The sequence below is a fragment of the Oncorhynchus gorbuscha genome, linkage group LG10, assembly GCF_021184085.1.
Source record: "Oncorhynchus gorbuscha isolate QuinsamMale2020 ecotype Even-year linkage group LG10, OgorEven_v1.0, whole genome shotgun sequence".
NCBI lineage: Eukaryota > Metazoa > Chordata > Actinopteri > Salmoniformes > Salmonidae > Oncorhynchus > Oncorhynchus gorbuscha.
In genome coordinates, this window is record NC_060182.1 from 43,475,911 (window position 1) to 43,499,790 (window position 23,880).

Here is a 23,880-nt window from a genome sequence, read left to right on the forward strand (position 1 = left end):
TTATCCGCTTCCCCTTATGTCATCAGCCTTCGAGATTCTGCAGGGAGCCAGGTGCTTTACTAAGTTGGACCTTCGTAACGCTTACCATCTCGTGCGCATCAGAGAGGGGGACGAGTGGAAAACGGCGTTTAACACTCCGTTAGGGCATTTTGAGTACCGGGTTCTGCCGTTCGGTCTCGCCAATGCGCCAGCTGTTTTTCAGGCATTAGTTAATGATGTTCTGAGAGACATGCTGAACATTTTTGTTTTTGTCTATCTTGACGATATCCTGATTTTTTCTCCGTCACTCGAGATTCATGTTCAGCACGTTCGACGTGTTCTACAGCGCCTTTTAGAGAATTGTCTCTACGTAAAGGCTGAGAAGTGCTCTTTTCATGTCTCCTCCGTTACTTTTCTCGGTTCCGTTATTTCCGCTGAAGGCATTCAGATGGATTCCGCTAAGGTCCAAGCTGTCAGTGATTGGCCCGTTCCAAGGTCACGTGTCGAGTTGCAGCGCTTTTTAGGTTTCGCTAATTTCTATCGGCGTTTCATTCGTAATTTCGGTCAAGTTGCTGCCCCTCTCACAGCTCTTACTTCTGTCAAGACGTGTTTTAAGTGGTCCGGTTCCGCCCAGGGAGCTTTTGATCTTCTAAAAGAACGTTTTACGTCCGCTCCTATCCTCGTTACTCCTGACGTCACTAGACAATTTATTGTCGAGGTTGACGCTTCAGAGGTAGGCGTGGGAGCCATTCTATCCCAGCGCTTCCAGTCTGACGATAAGGTTCATCCTTGCGCTTATTTTCTCATCGCCTGTCGCCATCTGAGCGCAACTATGATGTGGGTAACCGTGAACTGCTCGCCATCCGCTTAGCCCTAGGCGAATGGCGACAGTGGTTGGAGGGGCGACCGTTCCTTTTGTCGTTTGGACAGACCATAAGAACCTTGAGTACATCCGTTCTGCCAAACGACTTAATGCCCGTCAAGCTCGTTGGGCGTTGTTTTTCGCTCGTTTCGAGTTTGTGATTTCTTACCGTCCGGGTAGCAAGAACACCAAGCCTGATGCCTTATCCCGTCTGTTTAGTTCTTCTGTGGCTTCTACTGATCTCGAGGGGATTCTTCCTTATGGGCGTGTTGTCGGGTTGACAGTCTGGGGAATTGAAAGACAGGTTAAGCAAGCACTCACGCACACTGCGTCGCCGCGCGCTTGTCCTAGTAACCTCCTTTTCGTTCCTGTTTCCACTCGTCTGGCTGTTCTTCAGTGGGCTCACTCTGCCAAGTTAGCTGGTCATCCCGGTGTTCGAGGCACTCTTGCGTCTATTCGCCAGCGCTTTTGGTGGCCGACTCAGGAGCGTGACACGCGCCGTTTCGTGGCTGCGTGTTCAGACTGCGCGCAGAAGAAGTCTGGTAATTTTTTTCTGCTTCTGCTCCTGGTCTTGCTGGGTCTCAGTCTGTTCCCTGCCATCGCATCTCTCCTGTTCTTGTCCCTGCCCTTGCTGTGTCTCAGTCTGTCCCTAGTTCTCATTTTTTTTTTAGAGTAGTACCCTAGTTTCCCTTTTTATCGTTTTTCGTTACGGTCCTGAGGAGAGGAGTTGGGTTCTTTCTCGGGACGTGCTGGACCGTTTGATCTATGATTTCCTCCGTTGCTGCCAGTGTTCCTCCTCGAGAGCGCCAGGAGGCGCTCGGTGAGTGGGGGGGTACTGTCATGTTTGTCATTTATTGTCATGTCTTGTCCCTGTGCTCCCCATGCTATTCGTTTCCCTCTGCTGGTCTTGTTTGGTTCTATCCCTCTCTCTCCCCCTCCCTCTCTCACTCTCTCGCTCTCTCTTCTCTCTGTCGTTCCGTTCCTGCTCCCAGCTGTTCCTATTCCCCTAATCATCATTTAGTCTTCCCACACCTGTTCCCGATCCTTTCCCCTGATTAGATTCCCTATTTATTCCTTTGTAATCCGTTCCTGTTCCGTCGGTTCCTCGTATTGTATTCACCATGTTGTGATTGCGTTTCGCCCTGTCCTGTCGTGTTTTTTGCCGTGATTGTGTATCACCCTGTCCTGTCGTGTTTTGTGCCTTCATCAGACGCTGCGTGTGAGCAGGTGTCTCAGTCGACTACGGCCTGCGCCTACCCGAAGCGACCTGCAGTCTGTGGCCGCTTCTCCAGTTGTTTTCCCCTCTACAAATCTAGAGGATGTCAGTTATTCCGTTTTGAACATTATTAAACTCTGTTTCTGTTAAGTCGCTTTTGGGTCCTCTTTTACCTGCATGACACTTACTCTGTCAAAAAAGGTTAATCTAGGCTATGATCCCTTATTGATGTAACTCTGATCCACTTCAATCAGTGTAGATGAAGGGGAGAAGACAGGTTAAATAAGGGTTGTTTAGCCTTGAGACAATTGAGACATGGATTGTGTGTGTGCCATTGAAATAAAATAAAATGATATTAGTCACATGCGCCGAATTCAACAGGTGTAGGTAGACCTTACAGTGAAATGCTTACTTACGAGCCCCTAACCAACAGTGCACTTTCAAAAAAATACAGATAAGAATAAGAGATAAAAGTAACAAGTAATTAAAGAGCAGCATTAAAAATAACGATATATACAGGGGTGCCGGTACAGGGGTGCTGGTACAGAGTCAATGTGTGGGGGCACCGGTTAGTTGAGGTAGTACATACATGTAGGTAGGGTTACGAAAGTGACTATGCATAAATGACAACAGAGAGTGGCAGTGGTGTGGAGAGGGAATGGGAGGGGGGGCAATGCAAATAGTTCGGGTAGCCATTTGACTAGATGTTCAGGAGTCTTATGGCTTGGGGGTGAATGGGCAAGACAACATTTTTAAATGCCTTTGAGCAGGCTGGTAGTAGGTGCAAGGCGTAATAGTTTGTGTCAAAAACTAGAACGCTGCAGGGTTTTTCACACTCAACAGTGTCCCGTGTGCATCAACAATGGTCCACAACCCAAAGGACAACCAGCCAACTTGACACAACTGTGGGAAGCATTGGAGTCAATATATGTGCCTTAAGCACATCCCTCAACTAGTCTTGTCATGTCCCCCATATAAATTGCAAAGAACAAATCTCCCTTCTTGCGCAATACAATGTCAGTCGCTTTATACATTGTTACTATGCCAAGCACCTTAAATCACATGAACCCACGCTAAAGGACCTTCCTAAAATTTTAAAGGATGCTCTCAATGTTACAAATAAAACGACTAGCACAGCAGGATACAGTCATAATTCAGTAGTAACACCAGTTACTATGATCAAGTCAAGGTTAACTAATTAACTCCTAAAATCAAGGATGTTGAAGCTACAGGAGCCTGTAAATTAGTCATACCCTGAACATCAGTCAAATACACAACAGCTGAAAATATAATTTACTGATGAGCTAATGTTTTATGCATTTACGTAGGCAAGTGACCAAGCCTAATAATCCTGCAGTCGAAACAAATGCTCGGAGTGAATTGGTTCTTGTGGTCTGGCTACCAGCACCTTGGCGAGCACCAATGGTCCCTGTGACCCTGTCACTCATCACTGTGGCTGGTGGTGACTGTAGTGGGTGGGGGAGGGAGGTTTGGGGACTGGTGAACCGTGGAGTTGGAACCACAGTCAATGTAGCGGTAGGCTTCCAGGGTATTCTGGGTCGTGCGCACAATGTAGGAGGTTTTCACAGACGTCCTGGGAACAAAACAGTTCTGATGAACAATTGAATAAAAAAATAAGTCAATATCAGAGAAGGTAAATGCATGAGGACATAAAGGCAAGAATTAAAGGCAAGAGGGAAGGAGGTAGGATATGCTTAATGCATGAAAACCACAATATTGTGAACCTTGATGCTTGCCATGGTGCAGAAGGCACTGAAGGGTGAAAAATGTGGTTAGGACCTGTTCAATTTTCATCTAATTTTACATTGGCGCGTTATGTTCAGTAGTTTTAAAACATGCAGAGATTGTGCAGAGAGCCACATGAATTCACAGAAATACTCATTATAAATGTTGATGAAAATTCAAGTGTTATCCATGGAACTTTAGATACACTTCCCCTTAATGCAACTGCTGTGTCAGATTTTTTTTTTTACTTTACGGAAAAAGCATAATCCGAGAACGGCGCTCAGAGCCCAAACCAGCCAGAGAAATATCCACCATGTTGGGTAGTCAACATTAGTCATAAATAACATTATAAATATTCACTTACCTTTGATGATCTTCATCAGAATGCACTCCCAGCACTCGCAGTTCCACAATAAATGCTTGTTTTGTTCGATAATGTCCATCATTTATGTCCAAATAGCTTCTTTTGTTAGGGCGTTTGGTAAACAAATCCGTTCTGGTCCAGTCGGACGAAAGTTCAAAAATGTATATTATAGGTCGAAAACACTTGTCAAACTAAGTATAGAATGTTTTTATCATAAATGTTCAATAATGTTCCAACCGGAGAATTCCATTGTCTGTAGAAAAGCAATGGAACGAGAGGTACCTCTCATGCGAAATGTGCATGACTGAGAACGAGGCTGCAGGCAGATCCCTTAGTCAAACAGCTCTCATCCGGCCCCCCTTCAGAGGAGCAGCCTGAAACAACGTTCTAAAGTCGGTTGACATCTAGTGGAAGCCTTAGGAAGTGCAAAATAACCCGTATCCCACTGTGTATTCGATAGGGGTGAGTTCAAAAACTACAAACCTCAGATTTCCCACTTCCTGTTTGGTTTTTGTCTCAGGTTTTTGCCTGCCATATGAGTTCTGGTATACTCACAGACATCATTCAAACAGTTTTAGAAACTTCAGAGTGTTTTCTATCAAATACTAATAATAATATGCATATATTCACATCTGGGACAGAGTAGCAGGCAGTTCACCCTGGGCACGCTATTCATCCAAAAGTGAAAATGCTGCCCCCTATACAAAAGTTCAAATAAACCCCACAAATTCTTGTGAGCTTTCTCGATTACCTGTGAGATAATGACAAACAAAAAATATAACTTTCAAACCTGATTTTCATCATTATATACATTTTTTATTATACATTTTATTAGGTACATATATCTAGTACTGCGTAGGGCCCCCGTTTGCCTCCACAACAGCCTGAATTATTGACGGTGTTGTACGGTAAGAGATGCCCTTCTGCACACCATTGTTATAAACTGCTGTTATTTGAGCATTTGTGGCCTTTCTGTTAGCTTGAATGAGTCTGGACATTCTCCTCTGACCTGTCTCATTAACAAGGTGTTTTTGCCCACAGAACTGCCACTCACTTCTTATCGCACCATTCTCTGTATACTCTAGAGACTGTAGTACGTAAAAATCCCAGGAGGGCAGCTGTTTCTGAGATGCTGGAACCACCATGTGCCACACCAACAATCATACCACGGTCAAAGTTGCTTAGATTACACATCTTGCCCGTTCTAATATTTTTGTCGAACAACAACTAAAGCTCTTTACTCTATAGATTGAGTTGCAGGCAGCCACATTATTCTCTGTTCGAAGGAGCAGGCTATTTGCGTTAACATGCAGCTGTACCTAATAAAGTGGCCGGTGACTGTGCATCTAACTGTCAGGACCTTCAAAATGGTGTGATATCTGGGCCAGCTGTCCAGCTTCTTGCACTGTGGTGCAGATCTATGATCATGTTTCCCCTGTCTATATGCTATCCTTATTCTTTGCTTCATAGCAACACTGACCCTAGCTCAACACCCATACTCTGAGAAGCTTGATAACTGCATGCCCAGATTAGCTTAAATGACATGAGTAGGATTTAACATTTAATAGCCATAGAAGTTCAAGCTTATCAGAGTACGGGTGCTGATCTAGGGTCAGTATTATACACTATGCAAATTGAATTCAAACATGCAGGAATTTCTCATAATTCAACAAGAAACTCCCTATACATTCAAGTTATATGTTCTAAAATGTAAGATTTGTGCATGCCTATGTACATCACAAAACAAATTGTCACAATATTGCACAAAACAATTTGGTTCACTGTTGATTGACTTTAAATGTCTGGTTGAGGGCTCCCTTTTGACTATCAAGTGATGATCAAGTGATGATTCTTTGATTTCATAAATACGTTCTCAACCAATAGATCAGCTTAGCTTGAGTCATGTTGTCTAATATTTTTAGTACACTATGCTTATGGCAAGTAAGTCAGGCTATATAACAGTAAATGAAATGATATGTCAGTTGTTGGAGGCACATTCTTACTTTACACTTGGTTATAAATTATATAATATTAATTATAATACATTCTTTGTATGATAGCTAACTCACCATCAACAGGGTGTAGGCCTACTTGACCCCCTGAAGTGCCCGATGAGGTTCCAGATGAACTTGCTGTTGACAATGAAATTGTACAATACAAATGATCAGCATGCACCATTAGGCCTAGATATCCACAGCATAAAATATGTCGCTATAAACTTTCATTCAAACTGCAGAGGAGTATATTGCTCAGTTACTCATGCTTATTTCTTAACTTGACCGCACCATTTCAGTGGTATCTGGCAATATACCTAGGGAAATCTTCTAATATTCTCTTTGTGGACTGCTAGACAATTCACCGTGTTTGCTAGCTAACTAATGCTACAACATTTGAGTGAAAAGCAAATGATTAGAGCTAGCTTTGGCCAGTCTGCATTCTTCCCTTTGGTGAACATGTGTTCCTTTGGCCAGTCTTCTTGCTAAGTTAACGTTAGCAGTCTGAACATGTGGTTTCTATGTGTGCAAAAAGTACACATCAAATAATGTTCAACTGATGCCCAGCAAAAATCTAATTTATACTTTCAGAGTATGTGTCATCATACTTACAGTGCTCTATTTCTTCAAGACGATCAGCCTCCTCTCGAAGAAGCTCAGACACCGACACTCGTCGTGTAGACATGCTCACAGTGACAGAAATACATAAATAAATAAAAGTTGGCAAAAATAAATAAATAGGAAAATAAATAAATACAGGAATAAATGGTCAAGGAAATAAATAGGGAAATAAATAAATACAGAAATTCATCATTAGGAAAATAGATATTTTGGAAAAATAAGTAAATGCAAAAGTACTCATTTATATCAAATTGTGTTGATTTATTTCCGTGTATATTCTTTTTTTTACATTTATGTGCATATATATACTTGTTTATTTATTTATTTTTGATTTTGGCCGTCTTGGTCCTCCATAGGGGTGAGGTAGATGGTGAAAAAACAACTATTTAATCAATTTTGAAATCAGGCTTGTCGTGACGTGACTATCATTCATGTGATGACATGCTATTTTTAGAATAATTAACTATGTTTAATTATTACACAATTAAATTAATAATGTAACAATGAACTAATTAGTAACTTGGGGCACCACGGGAAAAGTTTGTTAAATGAGTTACTGTTTCCCGAATTAACTCAAGAGTATACCCGAATATCTCGATATCATAACAGACAATCAATCATTTCCTCAAATCATTCTCATTCTGAAAGTTGTAGACTCTCCACAAACCCGGGTCTCACCCAGGTCTTACTAAATTTCCTGGGTCTCACTAAATCTCCACAAACCCGGGTCTCACTAATCATTCCATTCCACACAAATTGAGTTGATTATTTATTTACTAACAAGCTAAATGATAACATAAGATACACACAGTCTAGGTTATTGCTTAGAACTTAATACAATGACAACAGGTCCCTAGCGGACCAACACATTATGACACGTGTTTTGAGAGAGAGAGAGACTTGGATAAATTTGTAAACTACGCTTAGTTTAGCCCTAATACCTTGCCCCGAACTGCCGTTCTTATGGGTAAGAAGTGCAATGCATGTATTTACATGTTGAAGGTCTCCATTGGGTATCTCTGTTGGGCCCACTTCAGATGGCCTGGTCTTTCATCCTCAGGTGTAAGTCTCTGATTTTCCACAAGATGTCACAATGTCCTTTCTCTTAGTTGTCTGTTTCCTTGCACTCGTTCTATAAGAGTGGTCTATGTCGACACCGTTTCAAATTAGAGGATTTGGCTATTTCAACCATGTATGTATAAAATTGAGCACACCGCCATGCAATCTCCATAGACAAACATTGGCAGTAGAATGGCCCATACTGAAGAGCTCAGTGACTTTCAACGTGGTAGTCATATGATGCAACCTTTCCAACAAGTTAGTTTGTCAAATTTCTGCCCTGCTAGAGCTGCACTGCATAACATACTTTTAGTTATGTAGTGTACTTACACCAATCGGTGCGCCCTTCGTGGTAAGTTATTACCTCGAAATATAAACCAAAAAAACTAAACCTGTAACATCAATTACATAAGTATTCACACCCCTGAGTCAATGCATGTTAGAATCACCTTTGGAAGTGATTACAGCTGTGTCTTTCTGAGTAAGTCTAAGAGCTTTGTACACCTGGATTGTACAATATTTACACATTATTATTTAAAAAATTCTTCATGCTCGGTCAAGTTGGTTGATCATTGATCAAGCCATTTAAGTCTTGCCATATATTGTCATTCCAATTTAGGTCAAAATTAGGCCACATTCAATGTTGTCTTGGTAAGCAACCAGTGTATATTTGGCCTTATGTTTTAGATTTTTTCCTGCTGAAAGATGAATGTGTCTCCCAGTATATGTTGGAAAGGAGACTGAATCAAGTTTTCCTCTAAGATTTTGCCTGCTCTTAGCTCTATTCCATTTATTTTTATCTTAAAAAACCTGCCTAGTCCTTGCCGATGACAAGCACACTAATAACATGATACAGCCACCACCATGTTTGAAAATATCAGTGATCTGTTGATTTGCCCCAAACATAACACTTTGTATTAGTGCCTTTGTATCCTGGAAACGGGATACATGTTTTGGAATATTTTTGTTCTGTACAAGCTTCCTTTTCACTCAGTAATTTAGGTTAATATTATGGAGTAACTACAATGTCAGTTCTCCTATCACAGACATTAAACTCTAACTGTTTTGAAGTCACCTTTGGTCTCAGTGAAATCCCTGAGCAGTTTCCTTACTTTCCGGCAACTGAGTTAGGAAGGCCGCCTGTATCTTTGTAGTGATTGGGTGTATTGATACATCATCAAAATGATTAATTAATAACCTCACCTTGCTCAAAGAGATATTCAATACATACAATATATGTCTCTGGTTATTGGTATTGCCAATAGCCGGCTAGCTACCTATCTAGCTAGCATGCTAATTGGCATCAAATCATCAATCTAGCCAACTAACCTGTAAGCCTAGCTAGCTTCTTAGGGATAGGGGGGGCAGTATTCAGAAGTTTGGATGACTGAGGTGCCCAAACTGCTTGTTACTCAGGCCCAGAAGCTAGAATCTGCATATAATTGGTAGTATTGGATAGAAACACTATAAAGTTTCCAAAACTGTTAAAATAATGTCTGTGAGTATAACAGAACTTATATAGCAGGCAAAAACCCAAGGAGAATCCATGCAGATTTTTGTTTTTGGAGCTCACCACTCATTGGAATACCTTCCAGATTGCAGTTCCTAGGGCTTCCAGTAGATGTCAACAGTCTTTAGAAAGAGTTTCAAGCTAGTTTTTCTAGGTGACTCCCATTTTGGCTGTAGTATTGTGGCGCGAACTTTGTTATTTATTTATCTCCAGTAATGAACATACTATTCTCCATCTTAAATTGTATCTTTTATTTACATAATTACGGTACCTGAGGACTGATTAGAAACATTGTTTGACTTGTTTGGACAAAGTTTATTGGTAACTTTTGGAATTCATTTGTATGCATTTTGAACTAGGGAAACCGGTGGATTACTGAATCAAGCGCGCCAACTAAACTGACTTTTTTGGGATATAAAGCACTTTTTCGAACAAAGGGACCATTTGTTATGTAGCTGGGACCCTTGGAATTTAAAACAGAGGAGGATCTTCAAAGGTAAGTGATTTATTTTATCACTATTTCTGACTTGTGACGCCTTTGTACGCGGGGCGCTGTCCTCAGTTAATCGCATGGTATGCTTTCGCCGTAAAGCCTTTTTGAAACCTGACAAAGTGGCTGGATAACCAAGAAGTTAAGCTTTTAAATGATATATGACACTTGTATTTTCATGAATGATTAATATTACGAATGTTGTATTTTGAATTTCGCTCTCTGCAAATTCACCGGATGTTGTCGAGGTGGGGCGCTAGCGGCACGCCTAGCCCAACTAACTAATATATTTAAAGATTGGTTAGTTTCTTACCATAAATCGCACTAAACCAATTTAAATTCAGGCTGTAACAAGACAAAATTTGGAAAAAGTCAATGGGTGTAACTACTACTGAAGGCACTGTATTTATGTAATTAGCAGTCTCATTAAAGTTTGGTTACATTTTCTAGCGCCTCCCTCATGTTAGCATCGGTGTGGACATGAGAGGCTGTAGCCATATCACCTAGATTACACTTTGACATGTAGGCTGATTATGTATCTACATTTTTACTAAAATGAACTCAGCAAAAAAAAAAAAAAAAACATCCTCTCACTGTCAACTGCATTTATTTTCAGCAAACCTGTCTAAATATTTGAATGAACATAACAAGATTCAACAACTGAGATATAAACTGAACAAGTTCCACAGACATGTCACTAACAGAAATGGAATAATATGTCCCTAAACAAAGGGGGGGTTCAAAATCAAAAGTAAGTCAGTATCTGGTGTGGCCACCAGCTGCATTAAGTAGTGCAGTGCATCTCCTCCTCGTGGGCTGCACCAGATTTGCTGTGAGATGTTACCCCACTCTTCTACAAAGGCACCTACAAGTTCCTGGACATTTCTGGGGGGGAATGGCCCTAGTCCTCACCCTCAGATCCAACAGGTCCCAGACGTTCTCAATGGGATTGAGATCCGGGCCCTTCACTGGCCATGTCAAAACACTGACATTCCTGTCTTCCAGGAAATCACACACAGAACAGGCAGTATGGCTGGTGGCATTGTCATGCTGTCAGGATGAGCCTGCAAGGAAGGGTACCACATGAGGGAGGAGGATGTCTTCCCTGTAACGTGAGATTGCCTGCAATAAAAACAAGTTCAGTCCGATGATGCTGTGACACACCGCCCCAGACCATGACGGACCCTCTACCTCCAAATCGATTCCGCTCCGAGTACAGGCCTCGGTGTAACGTTCATTCCTTCGACAATAAATGCAAATCCGACCATCATCCCTGGTGAGACAAAACCGCGACTCGTAAGTGAAGAGCACTTTTTGCCAGTCCTGTCTGGTCCAGCGATGGTGGTTTTGTGACCATAGGCAACGTTGTTGCCGGTTATGTCTGGTGAGGACCTGCCTTACAACAGGCCTACAAGCTCTCAGTCCAGCCTCTCTCAGCCTATTGCGGACAGTCTGAGCACTGATAGAGGGATTGTGCGTTCCTGGTGTAACTCGGGCAGTTGTTGCAATCTTGTACCTGTCCCACAGGTGTGATTTTTGGATGTACCGATCCTGTGCAGGTGTTGTTACACGTGGTCTGCCACTGCGAAGACGCTGTCCATCCAGTCTCCAGTCTCCCTGTAGCGCTGTCTTTGGCGTTTCACAGTACGGACATTGCAATTTATTGCCCTGGCCACATCTGCAGTCCTCATACCGCTTTGCAGCATGCCTAAGGCACGTTCACGCAGATGAGCAGGGACCCTGGGCATATTTCTTTGTTTTTCCAGGGTCAGTAGAAAGGCCTCTTTAGTGTCCTAAGTTTTCATAACTGGGACCTTAATTGCCTACCGTCTGTAAGCTGTTAGTGTCTTAACGACCATTCCACGGGTGCATGTTCATTAATTGTTTATTGAACAAGCATGGGAAACAGTGTTTAAGCCCTTTATAATGAAGATCTGTGAAGTTATTTGGATTTTTACAAATTATCTTTGAAAGACAGGGTCCTGAAAAAGGGATGTTTCTTTTTTTGCTGAGTTATTTTAAAACATTCATTACAGTATAAACCTAGTATTTACTTGAAATGAGCCGCATTGTTTTTGCCGTGTGTCCCAGTCTGTTTTACGTCATCCTATGTTGTGATGAAAATACAAGTATCACAGATAGAAAGGACAGAATTTAATTACAATATTCAATGACTGTCATAGAACATTTGGCTGCATGTAGGTTAATTTAATCATTGACTAGACATGAGTTACTGTAAATTGTCATTTCCTTAACTATAGATGCTAGACTTTAAAAAAGCACTTACAAATGATGAAATGAACATCCCACATACCAAATGAAATATTAGAAAGAAAATAATCATAATATAACTACAGTATACAATTGTAAAATATTAATTTGGTTATGGATCATAAAAGCTCAATTTACATGTATCACATTTATCATAGAACAGCTACAACAAGTTGTCTTGGTCTTAAAGGGTTCTGAGGCATTTTTGTGGTGCTGCTTGTTCAAAGTTCAAATGATTTTAAGTTTCAAACACTAATTCAAATTAAGCAAGAGCCTTGTTGCCATCATTGTGAAATTAGTCTAAGCTGCTCTTGGTGAGAGATGCAGAGCTGCACACCGGTACATGACCTCCTGACAATAATGTTATAGATGGTCATGTTCGGTCTTTCCGGCCTACAGGCTTTGACACAATAACAACTTTTTGCAATATTCTCTATGGTAAATAACCAAGTGATTTTGGGTCACCTTTATATTGACCTTACATAACAATATTTCCTTTATTTGCCTATGATTTAATTAATTAAATTGTGTTTCATATTTCAAGATGCCAAACATATAGGCTTACAACAAACAGTTGAGCTGATGTAATCATCTTAGTACAAAACTTTGCAGTGTGTGTCCCCTATTTCTATAGCCATTTTCTTTCCCCTGTTACTAATAAAATGTTGGCGATCTTCACTTCAAGAACATATGCAGTAATCTGCAATTTTGCTTTCAAAACTGTCTCCAGAATCTCAGAAAATTGACAACATTGTCCAAGATAGTCTACACTGAGTGTATAAAACATTTCCATGAGACTGACCAGGTGAACGCTATGATTCCTTATTGATGTCACTTGCTAAATCCACTTCAGTGTATTTGAAGGGGAGGAGACAGGTTAAAGAAGAATGTTTAAGCATTGAATCAATTGAGACAAGAATTGTGTATGTGTGCTAATCAAAGGGTGAGTGTCTTTGAACAGGATATTGTTTGTGTCAAGAACTTTAACGCTGCTGGGTTTTTCACGCTCAACAGTTTCCCGTGTGTGTCAAGAATGGTCCACCACGCAAAAGACATCCAGCCAACATGACAACTGTGGTACGCATTGGAGTCAACATTGGTCAGAATCCCTGTGGAACGCTTTCGACACCTTGTTGAGTCCATGCCCTGACGAATTGAGGCTGTTATGAGGGCAAAAGGGGGAAATGAAACTCAATATTAGGAAGGTGTTCTTAATGTTTTGTATACTCAGTGTAAATAATGATTATAAAATTACATTGTCCAGGTCATACTAGTTGGTGACCTCAGGTTTCCTGTTTGTTCAGTATAGAGTCCAGGATTTTCTCGCACATATAAAGGCACCGAGGCACATGGAAGAAACCTGAAATAAAACGAAAGGAAGATTAATAGTCAGTGCAATCACAGACGTACACAAGGTCATAACACTTCATCTGATCCATTTATTTTGGGCAAAGAAACCAGTCTGATGAAGGTCCACCATGACCGAAACGTCTGTTTTTAATTCATTCATAATAAAATAGAAGTGTCGCGCCTCCACCACTTTTTGGTTGGGTAAAAGGAAGCCTTGGCAATCACTGTAATCAAATACAACCACATTGTATTTACTATATCCACTAGAGTGGGTGATATGGACATATGGAAACAAGGGCAAAACATAAAATATTACAAATTGAGCATATATCAAACAAATTTATACATTACTGTATTGTCTCAAAAAGGAGGTACAATTATTTGTGCCTGTCATAGTTTCTGATTAACCCCTTCTCTGGCCTGTTAACATTCTCACCTTTGAAAGGCCCTCCTTTAAAGTCCAGTGTCACTTTCCCTTGTTGGGTCAAATATCCAAACCACTCGCCATTCTCAGCATCAGAAAACTGCATAAACAGGAAGACAAAACAGCACACCACATTGCAAAAGGTTAGCTCCTCAAAGCAGTTTAGCTTAATTTGAGCTGCAGTACCAAATATTTGTGTTACTTATTCTCTACATATAAAATGACACCCATATTTCATGCCATTTCCATGTATTGTATTTTTAGCAGAACGATAGCAAAAAAATATAAATAAATTAAAACACACAATTAGACTGGAGTTCACTCACATGGCTGAAGGTGTAGTCGTACACTTGAGAGAATCGCTCCAGCAGGGCTGGCTCTTTGGTATGGCTGTAGGCCATCAGGTATGCGATGAGAGCCTCACAGTGCGGCCACCATAGCTTCATACTCCACTCCAACTGTGAAAACAGAACACATTGGCCCTGGTTCACATTTCTATAGTACTTTGTTCCCTTGTTTAGTCAATTAATAAAAAGGGTTGGACAAGCAAAAGCAATAGGTTTGGTCCCCTCAGTTGCCATTTCATCCATATTACTTTCACCCATTCAACCCTTTGTGATGAGTGTGGGTTTGAGCTGCCAAATGACTCCTACACTGATTTTTATGCTTGGTTGAACGACTCGTGCATTTGCAGCAAGCGCAGTGTTGTATTGATGGGTTCGGACTTTAAACTTTAAAATATGAAATATACTTATTCATGTTACTGAGGGAGAGGGGGAAATGTAGAACGTTTACATTCTGTCAGGATATGTTAATGTTAACCATCAGGGATCCTATGTGGAAAAGTGAGGAGTTGGGGCCGAGGTCAAGTATTTGTATTTATTATCAACCTCCATTAGCTGCTGCCAAAGCAGCAACATTAGGGCAGTTTATACAATTTTAAAAACATTACAATACATTCACAGATTTCACAACACACTGTGTGCCCTCAGGCCCCTACTCCACCACTAACACATATCTACAGTACTAAATCCATGTGTATGTATAGTGCGTATATTATTGTGTTACTACAGTGCGTATGTTACCATGACTACGTGGAACTCTATTCCACATCAAGTAACCGACGCAAAGCAGTAAATTTAGATTTAAAAAACGGATTAAAAAAAATCTTATGGAACAGCGGGGACTGTGAAGCAACAAATGCGTGTGTGTGTGTGTGTGTTTTTATGTGCATGTGTGTATTGTGTGTTTTTATGTGCATGTGTGTATTGTGTGTCTGTCTGTACCAATGTTTGTTGCTTCACAGTCCCCGCTGTTCCATAAGTTTTAAAAAAATCTATTTTTGAAATCTAAATTTACTGCTTGCGTCAGTTACTTGATGTGGAATAGAGTTCCATGTAGTCGTGGCTCTATGTAATACTGTCAGATGAAGTGAGGAAGAACAGAAATCACTAAGGTTCTGTCTAGCAACAGACGTGTAAAAGGGAAAGGAGATACCTTGTCAGTTGTACAACTGACAAGGTGAGTGTCTTCAGCATTTAACCCAACTTAACCCCTCTGAATTAGAGAGGTGCGGGGGCTGCCTTAATCGACATCCACGTCTTCGGCACCCGGGGAACAGTGGGTTAACTGCCTTGCTCAGGGGCAGATTTTTATCTTGTCAGCTCAGGGATTCAAATCCAGCAATTTGCTGTCCAGATGTGTAAGGAGGGGCTCAGCATTGGAGAAAGGGTTACATACCAGTGCTTGTGTGAATGTTTTTTGTCTTATGCAGCTGTATGACCCAGTGGGTGAATCAACTTGTGTTTTTTAACTCTATTTTACTCTATTTAGAAAACTAGTATGCAGGGGTGAAAGTAAGGCGTTATGGTCCGTTACGGCATCCCAGCAAAATAAATAGTGGGGGCCCATACCGGAAATAAATTAAGTCTACTTTCACAGGATGTACCTGTGTGGGGCAGTAACCGTCCACATCCAGGAAGTAGAGGAGCCCTCCGTGCTCCTTGTCCCAGCCTGTCAGAAAGGGGATCTCCATGAACTTGTCCACTGCTGTCCTTTGGAGCTCCTGGTCCCCATTCTCCAAACCATACTGAAGCAGGAACCAGCCTGCTTCCAGTGCATGGCCTATGGCAAATGTATATAGAAAAGAAATAAGGATGCCAGAAAGGAAAGAAACAGGCAGGCAATACAATGGTAACAACACAGTCATCTTAGATATCACTACATGTGCAGTATCCAGTCTAACTAAGTAACTAGTGTTACTGCACAAAACAGAAACCATAGTGTTAGGGATAATAAGGTAATACACTAATATATACCACTATGTTAGATGACTTGACAAGTAATATGGAGCTTATCAAACATTATCTACAACAGGGCTGTCAATGTCGTTCCTGGAGGGCCAAAACCCTTCTGGTTTTCATCCTCTCCTTCTAATAAGGGACTAATTCAGACCTGGGACACTAGGTGAGTGCAATTAAAAACCAGAAGTGTTTTGGCCCTCCAGGACTGGAATTGAACATCCCTGATCTAGAGAAATCTCATTTAGTTGAGTACAAAGGGTACCACCTGGGTTTTGCAGTCGCCCCTCGCAACCAGGAAGTTCCTTTCCTTCTGATGAGACACTTTCCAAAATGGCCGTACCACCTCTCTGTACAAAAACAGTCATTAGACAATTCAATGGAACCAATGGAAATGCCCCGAAAAGTGCAAACGCCTTCCGTCTGACACTCCAAACGGGCTCAATCAGACACACACACACCTGGTTGTTTCATATTTGTAGGCCTACAGTTTTTTACCTGAAGGTGTTGGAGGATCTGCTTTACGCACCAGCCTCCAACCTCCCTGTACTTGTCTACCTCCTCCCCGCTGCGGGCCTCCGTGAGCTGCTGTACCAGACACAGCAGCATCATGGGGACAGCCATGCTGCAGACCGGGGTGTCTCCAGAAAGCTGGGGCTTGCCCAGGCCTGATGGGTCCACCCTGACCCAGTGGACCAGCTGGTCCATCATTTGTGCTGCTTCCGCCTAGTAACAACGAGGGCATATGAAAAATAAAATAGGCCATAATACAGGCAAAACCCACTAAGGGTTCTGTGTTCTGATTGGCTAGCAGATATTAGCCCCCATTCTGCTCAAATTTGATTGGGTCTTTGATGCATGGCCCTTTTCAACAAACCGGAAGTGTCCCTGTGGATGGAAGGTTCATTCCATGATTTCAAAATTATAGTTTTAACCATGTAAAAAAAGCTTAAATTTTGGGTTCTCATGGGCTCAACAGTTAAACTAATTATTAAACATGGCTGTATTGATCACAGATTGCCAGTTTAACAACAGAGAACTTTATTGTGGAAGTGTTTAGTGCTCCGGGCAGTTTTACCTGCATGTCTTTGTCTCCTGTGACCCTAGCCAGCTCATCCATGGCCATGACATAGAAACACTCGCTGAAGATGGTCCTCTGCACTTTCAGGGCTTTACCGTCCCTGGTCAAACAAAAGGCACACTTCCATGGGCTGCCACTACTGGGAATACGAGCGAAGCGTCGCAAGAATGCACCTCCTAAGAAAACAGAAGAAAAACATTTACAAAGTTTGCTCATCACAAGTAGAATTGTGTACCAAAATCCCTATAGAGACCACACTCCTGTTTGTTTTTCTGCAGCAAATTAAAAATGTGGTATACATTTTTAAGTTCCACACATTGAATAGCAAACCGGAAAAACAAAGGAGGATCACTCAATGTTTACCATCTTTGGCGAGTGTGGGTGGCAGGTAGTCTAGTGGTTATGACAGATGATGTTTTTTTAACAATATGTGGATGAGGTAGGTAGATTGGATGGGCTATTTACAGATGGGCTGTGTACAGCTGCAGCAATCAGTTAGCTGCTCAGATAGCTGATGTTTAAAGTTAGCAGTCAGGTCTGGATTGAACCAAGGGCTATATCTGTTCTTAGTTCTACATTTTTTGAAAGGGGCATGCTTATTTAAGATGGTGAGGAAATTACTTTTAAAGAACGACCAGGCATCCTCTACTGACGGGATGAGGTCAATATCCTTCCAGGATACCCCGGCCAGGTCGATTAGAAAGGCCTGCTCGCAGAAGTGTTTTAGGGAGCATTTGACAGTGATGAGAGGTGGTTGTTTGACCGTGGACCCATAGCGGATGCAGGCAATGAGACAGTGATCGCTGAGATCCTGATTGAAAACAGCGGAGGTGTATTTGGAGGGCAAGTTGGTCAGGATAATCTCAGAATTTTTGGTGGCCTTCCTAAGCCAGGATTCAGACACTGCAAGAACAGAGGTTGGCGGAGTGTGCTAAAGCAGTGAGTAAAACAAATTTAGGGAGAAGACTTCTGATGTTAACATGCATGAAACCAAAGCTTGTACGGTTACAGAAGTCAACAAATGAGAGCGCCTGGGGACACGCAGGACATGGGTTAACCTCTTGGTGTTAGGGGGCAGTATTTTCATTTTTGGAAAAAAAAACATTCCCGTTTTATACGGGATATTTTATCAGGAAAAGATGCTAGAATATGCATATAATTCACAGCTTTGGATAGAAAACACTAACTAACGTTTCCAAAACTGTAAAGATATTGTCTGGGAGTATAACAGAACTGATGTTGCAGGCGAAAGCCTGAGAAAAATCCAATCCGGAAGTGCCCCAGGTTTTGAAAGCGCTGTGTTCCAATGACTCCCTATTCAGCTGTGAATGTACCATCAACAAGCTTACGCTTTCTACGTATTCCCCAAGGTGTCTACAGGATTGTGACGTAGTTTTACACATTTCTGTTGAAGAATAGCCGTAGGCTACATTGCGTAAGTGGTCACATGGTGGCTCCGAGAGAGATTCTTGCGTAAAATACAGAGGTAGCCATTACTCCAATCGGTCCTAGTGAAAAACTAATTGTCCCGACGGATATATTATCGAATAGATATTAGAAAAATACCTTGAGGATGGATTCTAAACAACATTTGCCATGTTTCTGTCGATATTATGGAGCTAATTTGGAATATTTTTTGGCAATTTCTCAGCCAAACGTGAAGAACAAACGGAGCTATTTCGCCTACAAAAATAATATTTTGGGAAAAAATTAACTTTGGCTGTCTACCTGGGAGTCTCGTGAGTGAAACATCCAAAGTTCATCCAAGGTAAACAATTTAATTTGATTGCTTTTCTGATTTCCGTGACAAGGTGCTGCTAGCAAGGCATAATGCTATGCTAGGCTATGATAAACTTTCACAAATGCTTGTCTAGCGTTGGCTGTAAAGCATATTTTGAAAATCTGAGACGACAGGCTAAGCTGTGTTCCAATATAGTTCACTTGTGATTTTCATGAATAGGAAGATTTTCTAGGAAGATTTATGTCCGTTGCGTTATGCTAATTAGTGTCAGATGATAACAACGGTCCCGTCCCAAAACTGGTCATCTAGTGCAACAGAGAATAAAAGGAGCAACATTTCTGGGCATGGTAGGATAGATTCAGGGCATAACGTACAGACAGGGGTATGGTAGGGTGTGGGTACAGTGGAGGTAAACCTAGGCATTGAGTGACGATAAGAGGTTGCATCTCTGGACGCACTAGTTAAGCTGGGTGAGGTCACAGCATGTGGGACAAAAGAGGTATCTGAAGCATGTTGAGTGGGACTAGGGGCTCCACAGTAAACTAAAACAATGATAACTATCCTAAACAACAGTATACAAGGCATATTGACATTGAGACATAAGGCGAGGCATAAAGCAATCACAGCTGTTGATTGGGAGCGCTAGCTAAGACATCAACGGGTAAGACAACAGCTAATCAGCGAATACAACAGGTAAATTGGTGATGAATGGGCAGAGAGGGTCAGTTAACTACACACAGGGCCTGAGTTCGAGGCTGGGGCCGACAGAAACAAAAATAAACTAAATGGAGTACGTGATTAATGAACAGTCCAGCAGGTATCAGCTATGTAGCCAAGTGATCATATGGTCCAGTGAACAGCAATAGATGAAACAGGGAAGCCGCTGGGTAGTCGTTAGCAAGCGGGAAACACGGTGTTCAACAAAGATAGCAGACCGAGGCTAGTAGAAGCATCTGCTCCGGCATCTGGCAAAGGCCGGTTGAGGGCACAACGGATGGAATTACGTCAGCAGACCAGTCATGATGGAACGGCGGGGCGCCGTGTCAACAAAGGGTCCAGGCCAGTTGGCAAAAGTAGTATTGTAGCTCATTTCATTTCGTAGTTTTTTGTTTGCTAGCCGGGAGATGCGCCTGGCTCGCGGCTAACTGGTGCTAGCTTCGGGACAAGGGTGTTAACCACTATAGCCACTTGGTAGCAGCTAGCTAACAGCAATGATCCGATGCAAAGGTCCAGAGCTTATGGCAAGAATCCGGTGGAGTAGTTGATTCTAATCGTGTTAGTGAAGAGTCCGGGAGGCATCAGCTGTGTAACCAAGTGATCACTGAGCAGGCCGGGAGGTGGGTCTGGCTCAAAGCTAGCGTCGGGGCTGGGCCACTCCGTGGCAGCTAGCTAGCTGTGATAATCAGGAGTAATGGCCCAGGGCTTTTGGTAGGAATCCGGTGTTGTAGTGGAGAAAACAGTCCGATACTGGCAGGCTGGGAAATATTATCCAGGCTAAAAGCGTCTGGTGTCTGTGCAAAAGGCCGCTAGCAGTGGCTAACAATGACTAAATAGCTAGTAGCTAATTAGCTCCTGATGGAGGTTCTGGCAATTAGGTCTAAAAATAGCAGATCAGTACCACATTGGGTGAGGCGGGTTGCCGGAAGATATGTTTCATTTAAAAAGTGGAAAAAGAGATTGAAAATAAATTGACATGTATACAAAAAAGACTAAATGTACATGGGAGAACAACAAACTATGTCTGCACTGCTACACCATCCTGGAATTTTTAGAACTTTGCATCAGTTAAATGAGTCAGAATACTGGCACAGCAGGTGAGGTGACCTCTTTAAAGGACTTGCATTAATTAACTAAATCACTAACAGAAAACATTTCGCCATCTACCACCTTTGGGGAAAAAAACTTGAAGCTAAATGCTTACTTGGCAAATTCCTTGCAAAGCTGACAGGACACAACAACGAAACAACCTGATAAGTGTTTGGAAATCCACTCAAATGCTTTGACAGTCTGAATAGGTGTGTATTTTCACTCCCAATAACTGACAAAGATGCTGTGCAACCACCAAACCCACATACCAGATTTGGCGGCTTCCAGGATCTCAGGCTTGTTGAAGCGCTCCATTGTCCTGTATAGGCGGCAATACATCCACACCTGCAAAGATACATTGATCCAAGTGAAAATGTGAAATTATATTCCCTCTAAGCTGAGCAAGTGCGAAATATCAGCCAGAGCAGAGAAGCACAAGATTTAATTGAAGTTCACTTTCTAGAGTTCCCTGTTAGTTAACACTATCAAAGTTCCCCTTTATTGTTAGAAATGTGATCGTATCCATGCAACATTAGCCACTTTCAATGCAACATACTGAAACAAAACAAACTATGCAAGAGATGTTGTAGGCAGAACGCAGAGTAGGATTCTATTGCATTGACAGGCCTGTCAGAGCTGCAGTAGGCCTATATGCAAATCGACCATTGTCACATATGGATCTGTGCCATTCACTTTGAACTAGATTGTGTTTACAGCATGAACGGTCATGAGTTGATGCGCTTGTTTTGAGTTCAAAGCAAGAGCTACATGTAACCACGTGTGCACATTTGTTCAGATCCTTTGCTAGTTCGTGAGTTATTAGCCCAGTTATAGATACTTTGTAGTCTGAAATGGGTGAGTGACTGCTTCCTACAAAAGCACAAAATGTGTGCATTTCTAGCCATCTTTGAAAAGTGAGTAAATTAAAGAGCTTTTTTTCTTGTCTTAAAAAGGGGCAGTGCTCTATTTTGAGACAGGCTTTAATAAGCTAAGTAGCCAATAGGCAGAGGGCAGCATAATTTGTCTGATTCTCTGTAATAATGGTATGGGAATAATGATGCATTTTATTTTGAAAAGTGGTTTCTTGCATCAACCACAACATGTTCAGTCACCTCTTTGTCTGAAGGACAAGTGGATAGACCGGTTAATGTCAGGCCTACACTGAAGACCACACATTGACTGCAACTTGAGCCACACATTGGCTGCAACTGTAGGCTGAATGATAGAACATCTATTTCCATGTTCAAATGTTATGGGATGCATTTTCTTCACTCTGGTAGGCCTACATTATGATCAAATAGCCACAGCAGCCTACTTGACCACTGTTTCAAGGGTAACTTAAAGCGGGTACAGCATCAGTGTTCACAGTAAATGCGCACTGGAAGTTGCACTGAATTTTCACAATGTTCAAGTTTGTGCTCAGCAGACCTGAAATTTGCTCAAGGCCCCCCCAAAAAATGACTTTCTTTTTAAAAAGTACATTTATAGGAAAACCCACCCAATAATCAAATCAAGGTGCACTGCAACAGTCAGCAGAATATGCACATCAATGTTATTAGCAGGCCTTTGCATTGGTCTATCTGTTTGATGTTGAGTGGTAAAGGCAATTACTGAACATTTGTGGATGAGTTTACCTGTCTCCCCTGCAACCAGACATATTTCAGCTCATCGTAGATTTTTCCATCTTTCCCTATACAAGTGAAAAATCCACTGGAAAAATACATTTAACATGGTCAATTGATCTCATCTCACAGACATGGCATACATACTATCCTACAGCTAGACAAGGCTACACTTTTTAAAATGTTTGTAAAAATTCATTATGATAAAGAAAAATGTTAAAATAACAAAACATTTCGACAAATATTTGTGAATATGTGATCAAATGGTTTTACCCATATTGTGTGTCATGAGAGTATTTCTGCCAGAAGTCCACCACTTTGTCCAGCTCTGTGCGCATCTGCTCGCGATAACGCTGCAGCTTCTCGACAGACATCGCACCTTCCAAAAGCAAGACTGAATCAATCATCAAGCCAGATGAAAATGGGTAGGTCTTAGGTCTACACGTTTGTAGAACACTAATGTGAATGCCGTTATTCTGATATCCTAAATACTATTCTTGCAGGACCCGTTCAGGAAAGCATAATGATGGTTTACGGCTATGGTGTGAATCATATTTCTGAACAAGTGACAAGTTAGACATGTCAATGTGCTATGTACTTTCTAATAGATACCTTACGTTGGACTCGTCTATACACTTCAGACCACTTCTGCTCTATAGAGAATTCGGTTATTTTAAAGCGCTGCGCTTAGTTACCTTTTTCCCAAACGTAGTTTTAGATTTTCACTCTTGTAACGGAGCTTCATTCGATAAATGCAGACGTATGCCGTTTAGACGCGAACGCAACCGTAGTCAACACAGTGTACAGACAAAAAAAACTGGTTACTTCAAGAGGAGGACGTTTAAAGTCTTATCACATGACTGCTTGTCATGTGGGGTCATGTGCTTCCCGAGGTCGGTCACGCGAGGAGCAGGGAGAATTACAAAATAAAAGCAAACCCCTTTTATTCAATGGTAGAATGTAGTAGGAGGCTAAACCAATGAACCGCTCAACCTAAAGCATACCCCTCCGCTGTTACCTATGAATAAAGACACAATTCATATAGGATCACGAAACTTAGTTATGGGCTACATTTCAATGACAATTGATTTCTAACTTTTAATACAAAGAACTTATATGCTTTAGAAACATCCTCAGATGCATCATTATTTTTAAATACAGTACCGTTCATAAGCATGAAAAAAATGTTTTTAATATTATACATGGAAATAAAGAAACACAAAATATAGCATTATTTAGAGAAGATGTGTTAGGAATATATAGTTTTATATCCAAGCATTTTGCTACACCTGCAATAATACCTGCTAAATATGTGTATGTGACCAATAAAATTTGACTGAATACTGTCCAGAGTCCTAACACTGAAACCATAGATCCACACCCCTTTGACTGACCCATTGGACAGGAATATAGTATTTCATTCCCCCACAGCTAGTTCAATGTG

At 41.5% G+C, this 23,880-nt stretch overlaps 1 protein-coding gene and 1 long non-coding RNA gene across 2 annotated transcripts; both read right to left on the bottom strand.

Moving 5' to 3' along the window:
* Nucleotides 1-2,699: 2,699 nt before the first annotated feature.
* LOC124045178 lies at nt 2,700-10,479 on the bottom strand. Its single transcript, XR_006840800.1, has 3 exons — nt 6,774-10,479; nt 6,237-6,299; nt 2,700-3,651 (listed from the first exon to the last, which is right to left on the bottom strand). It is a non-coding gene; the product is annotated as an uncharacterized LOC124045178 (long non-coding RNA).
* A 1,494-nt stretch (nt 10,480-11,973) lies between these two features.
* LOC124046154 (renin binding protein) lies at nt 11,974-23,293 on the bottom strand. The gene is made up of 11 exons (XM_046366228.1): nt 23,132-23,293; nt 22,710-22,815; nt 22,449-22,524; nt 21,084-21,159; nt 17,265-17,443; nt 16,685-16,912; nt 16,455-16,536; nt 15,835-16,010; nt 14,213-14,344; nt 13,899-13,986; nt 11,974-13,472 (listed from the first exon to the last, which is right to left on the bottom strand). The coding sequence occupies exons 2-11, from the start codon at nt 22,808-22,810 to the stop codon at nt 13,396-13,398; spliced, it is 1,215 nt and encodes a 404-aa protein (XP_046222184.1). The 5' UTR covers nt 22,811-22,815; nt 23,132-23,293; the 3' UTR covers nt 11,974-13,395.
* Between the last annotated feature and the right edge of the window lie 587 nt (nt 23,294-23,880).

Excerpts from the sequence above, each read along its gene's own strand:
- LOC124046154 (XM_046366228.1), bottom strand. The coding sequence starts at position 22,810 with ATGTCTGTCGAGAAGCTGCAGCGTTATCGCGAGCAGATGCGCACAGAG. Across the intron at positions 16,913-17,264 it reads CAGGAGACAAAGACATGCAG|GCGGAAGCAGCACAAATGAT; the intron begins GTAAAACTGCCC and ends CGTTGTTACTAG. Across the intron at positions 16,011-16,454 it reads GGGGCGACTGCAAAACCCAG|GCCATGCACTGGAAGCAGGC; the intron begins GTGGTACCCTTT and ends CATTTGCCATAG.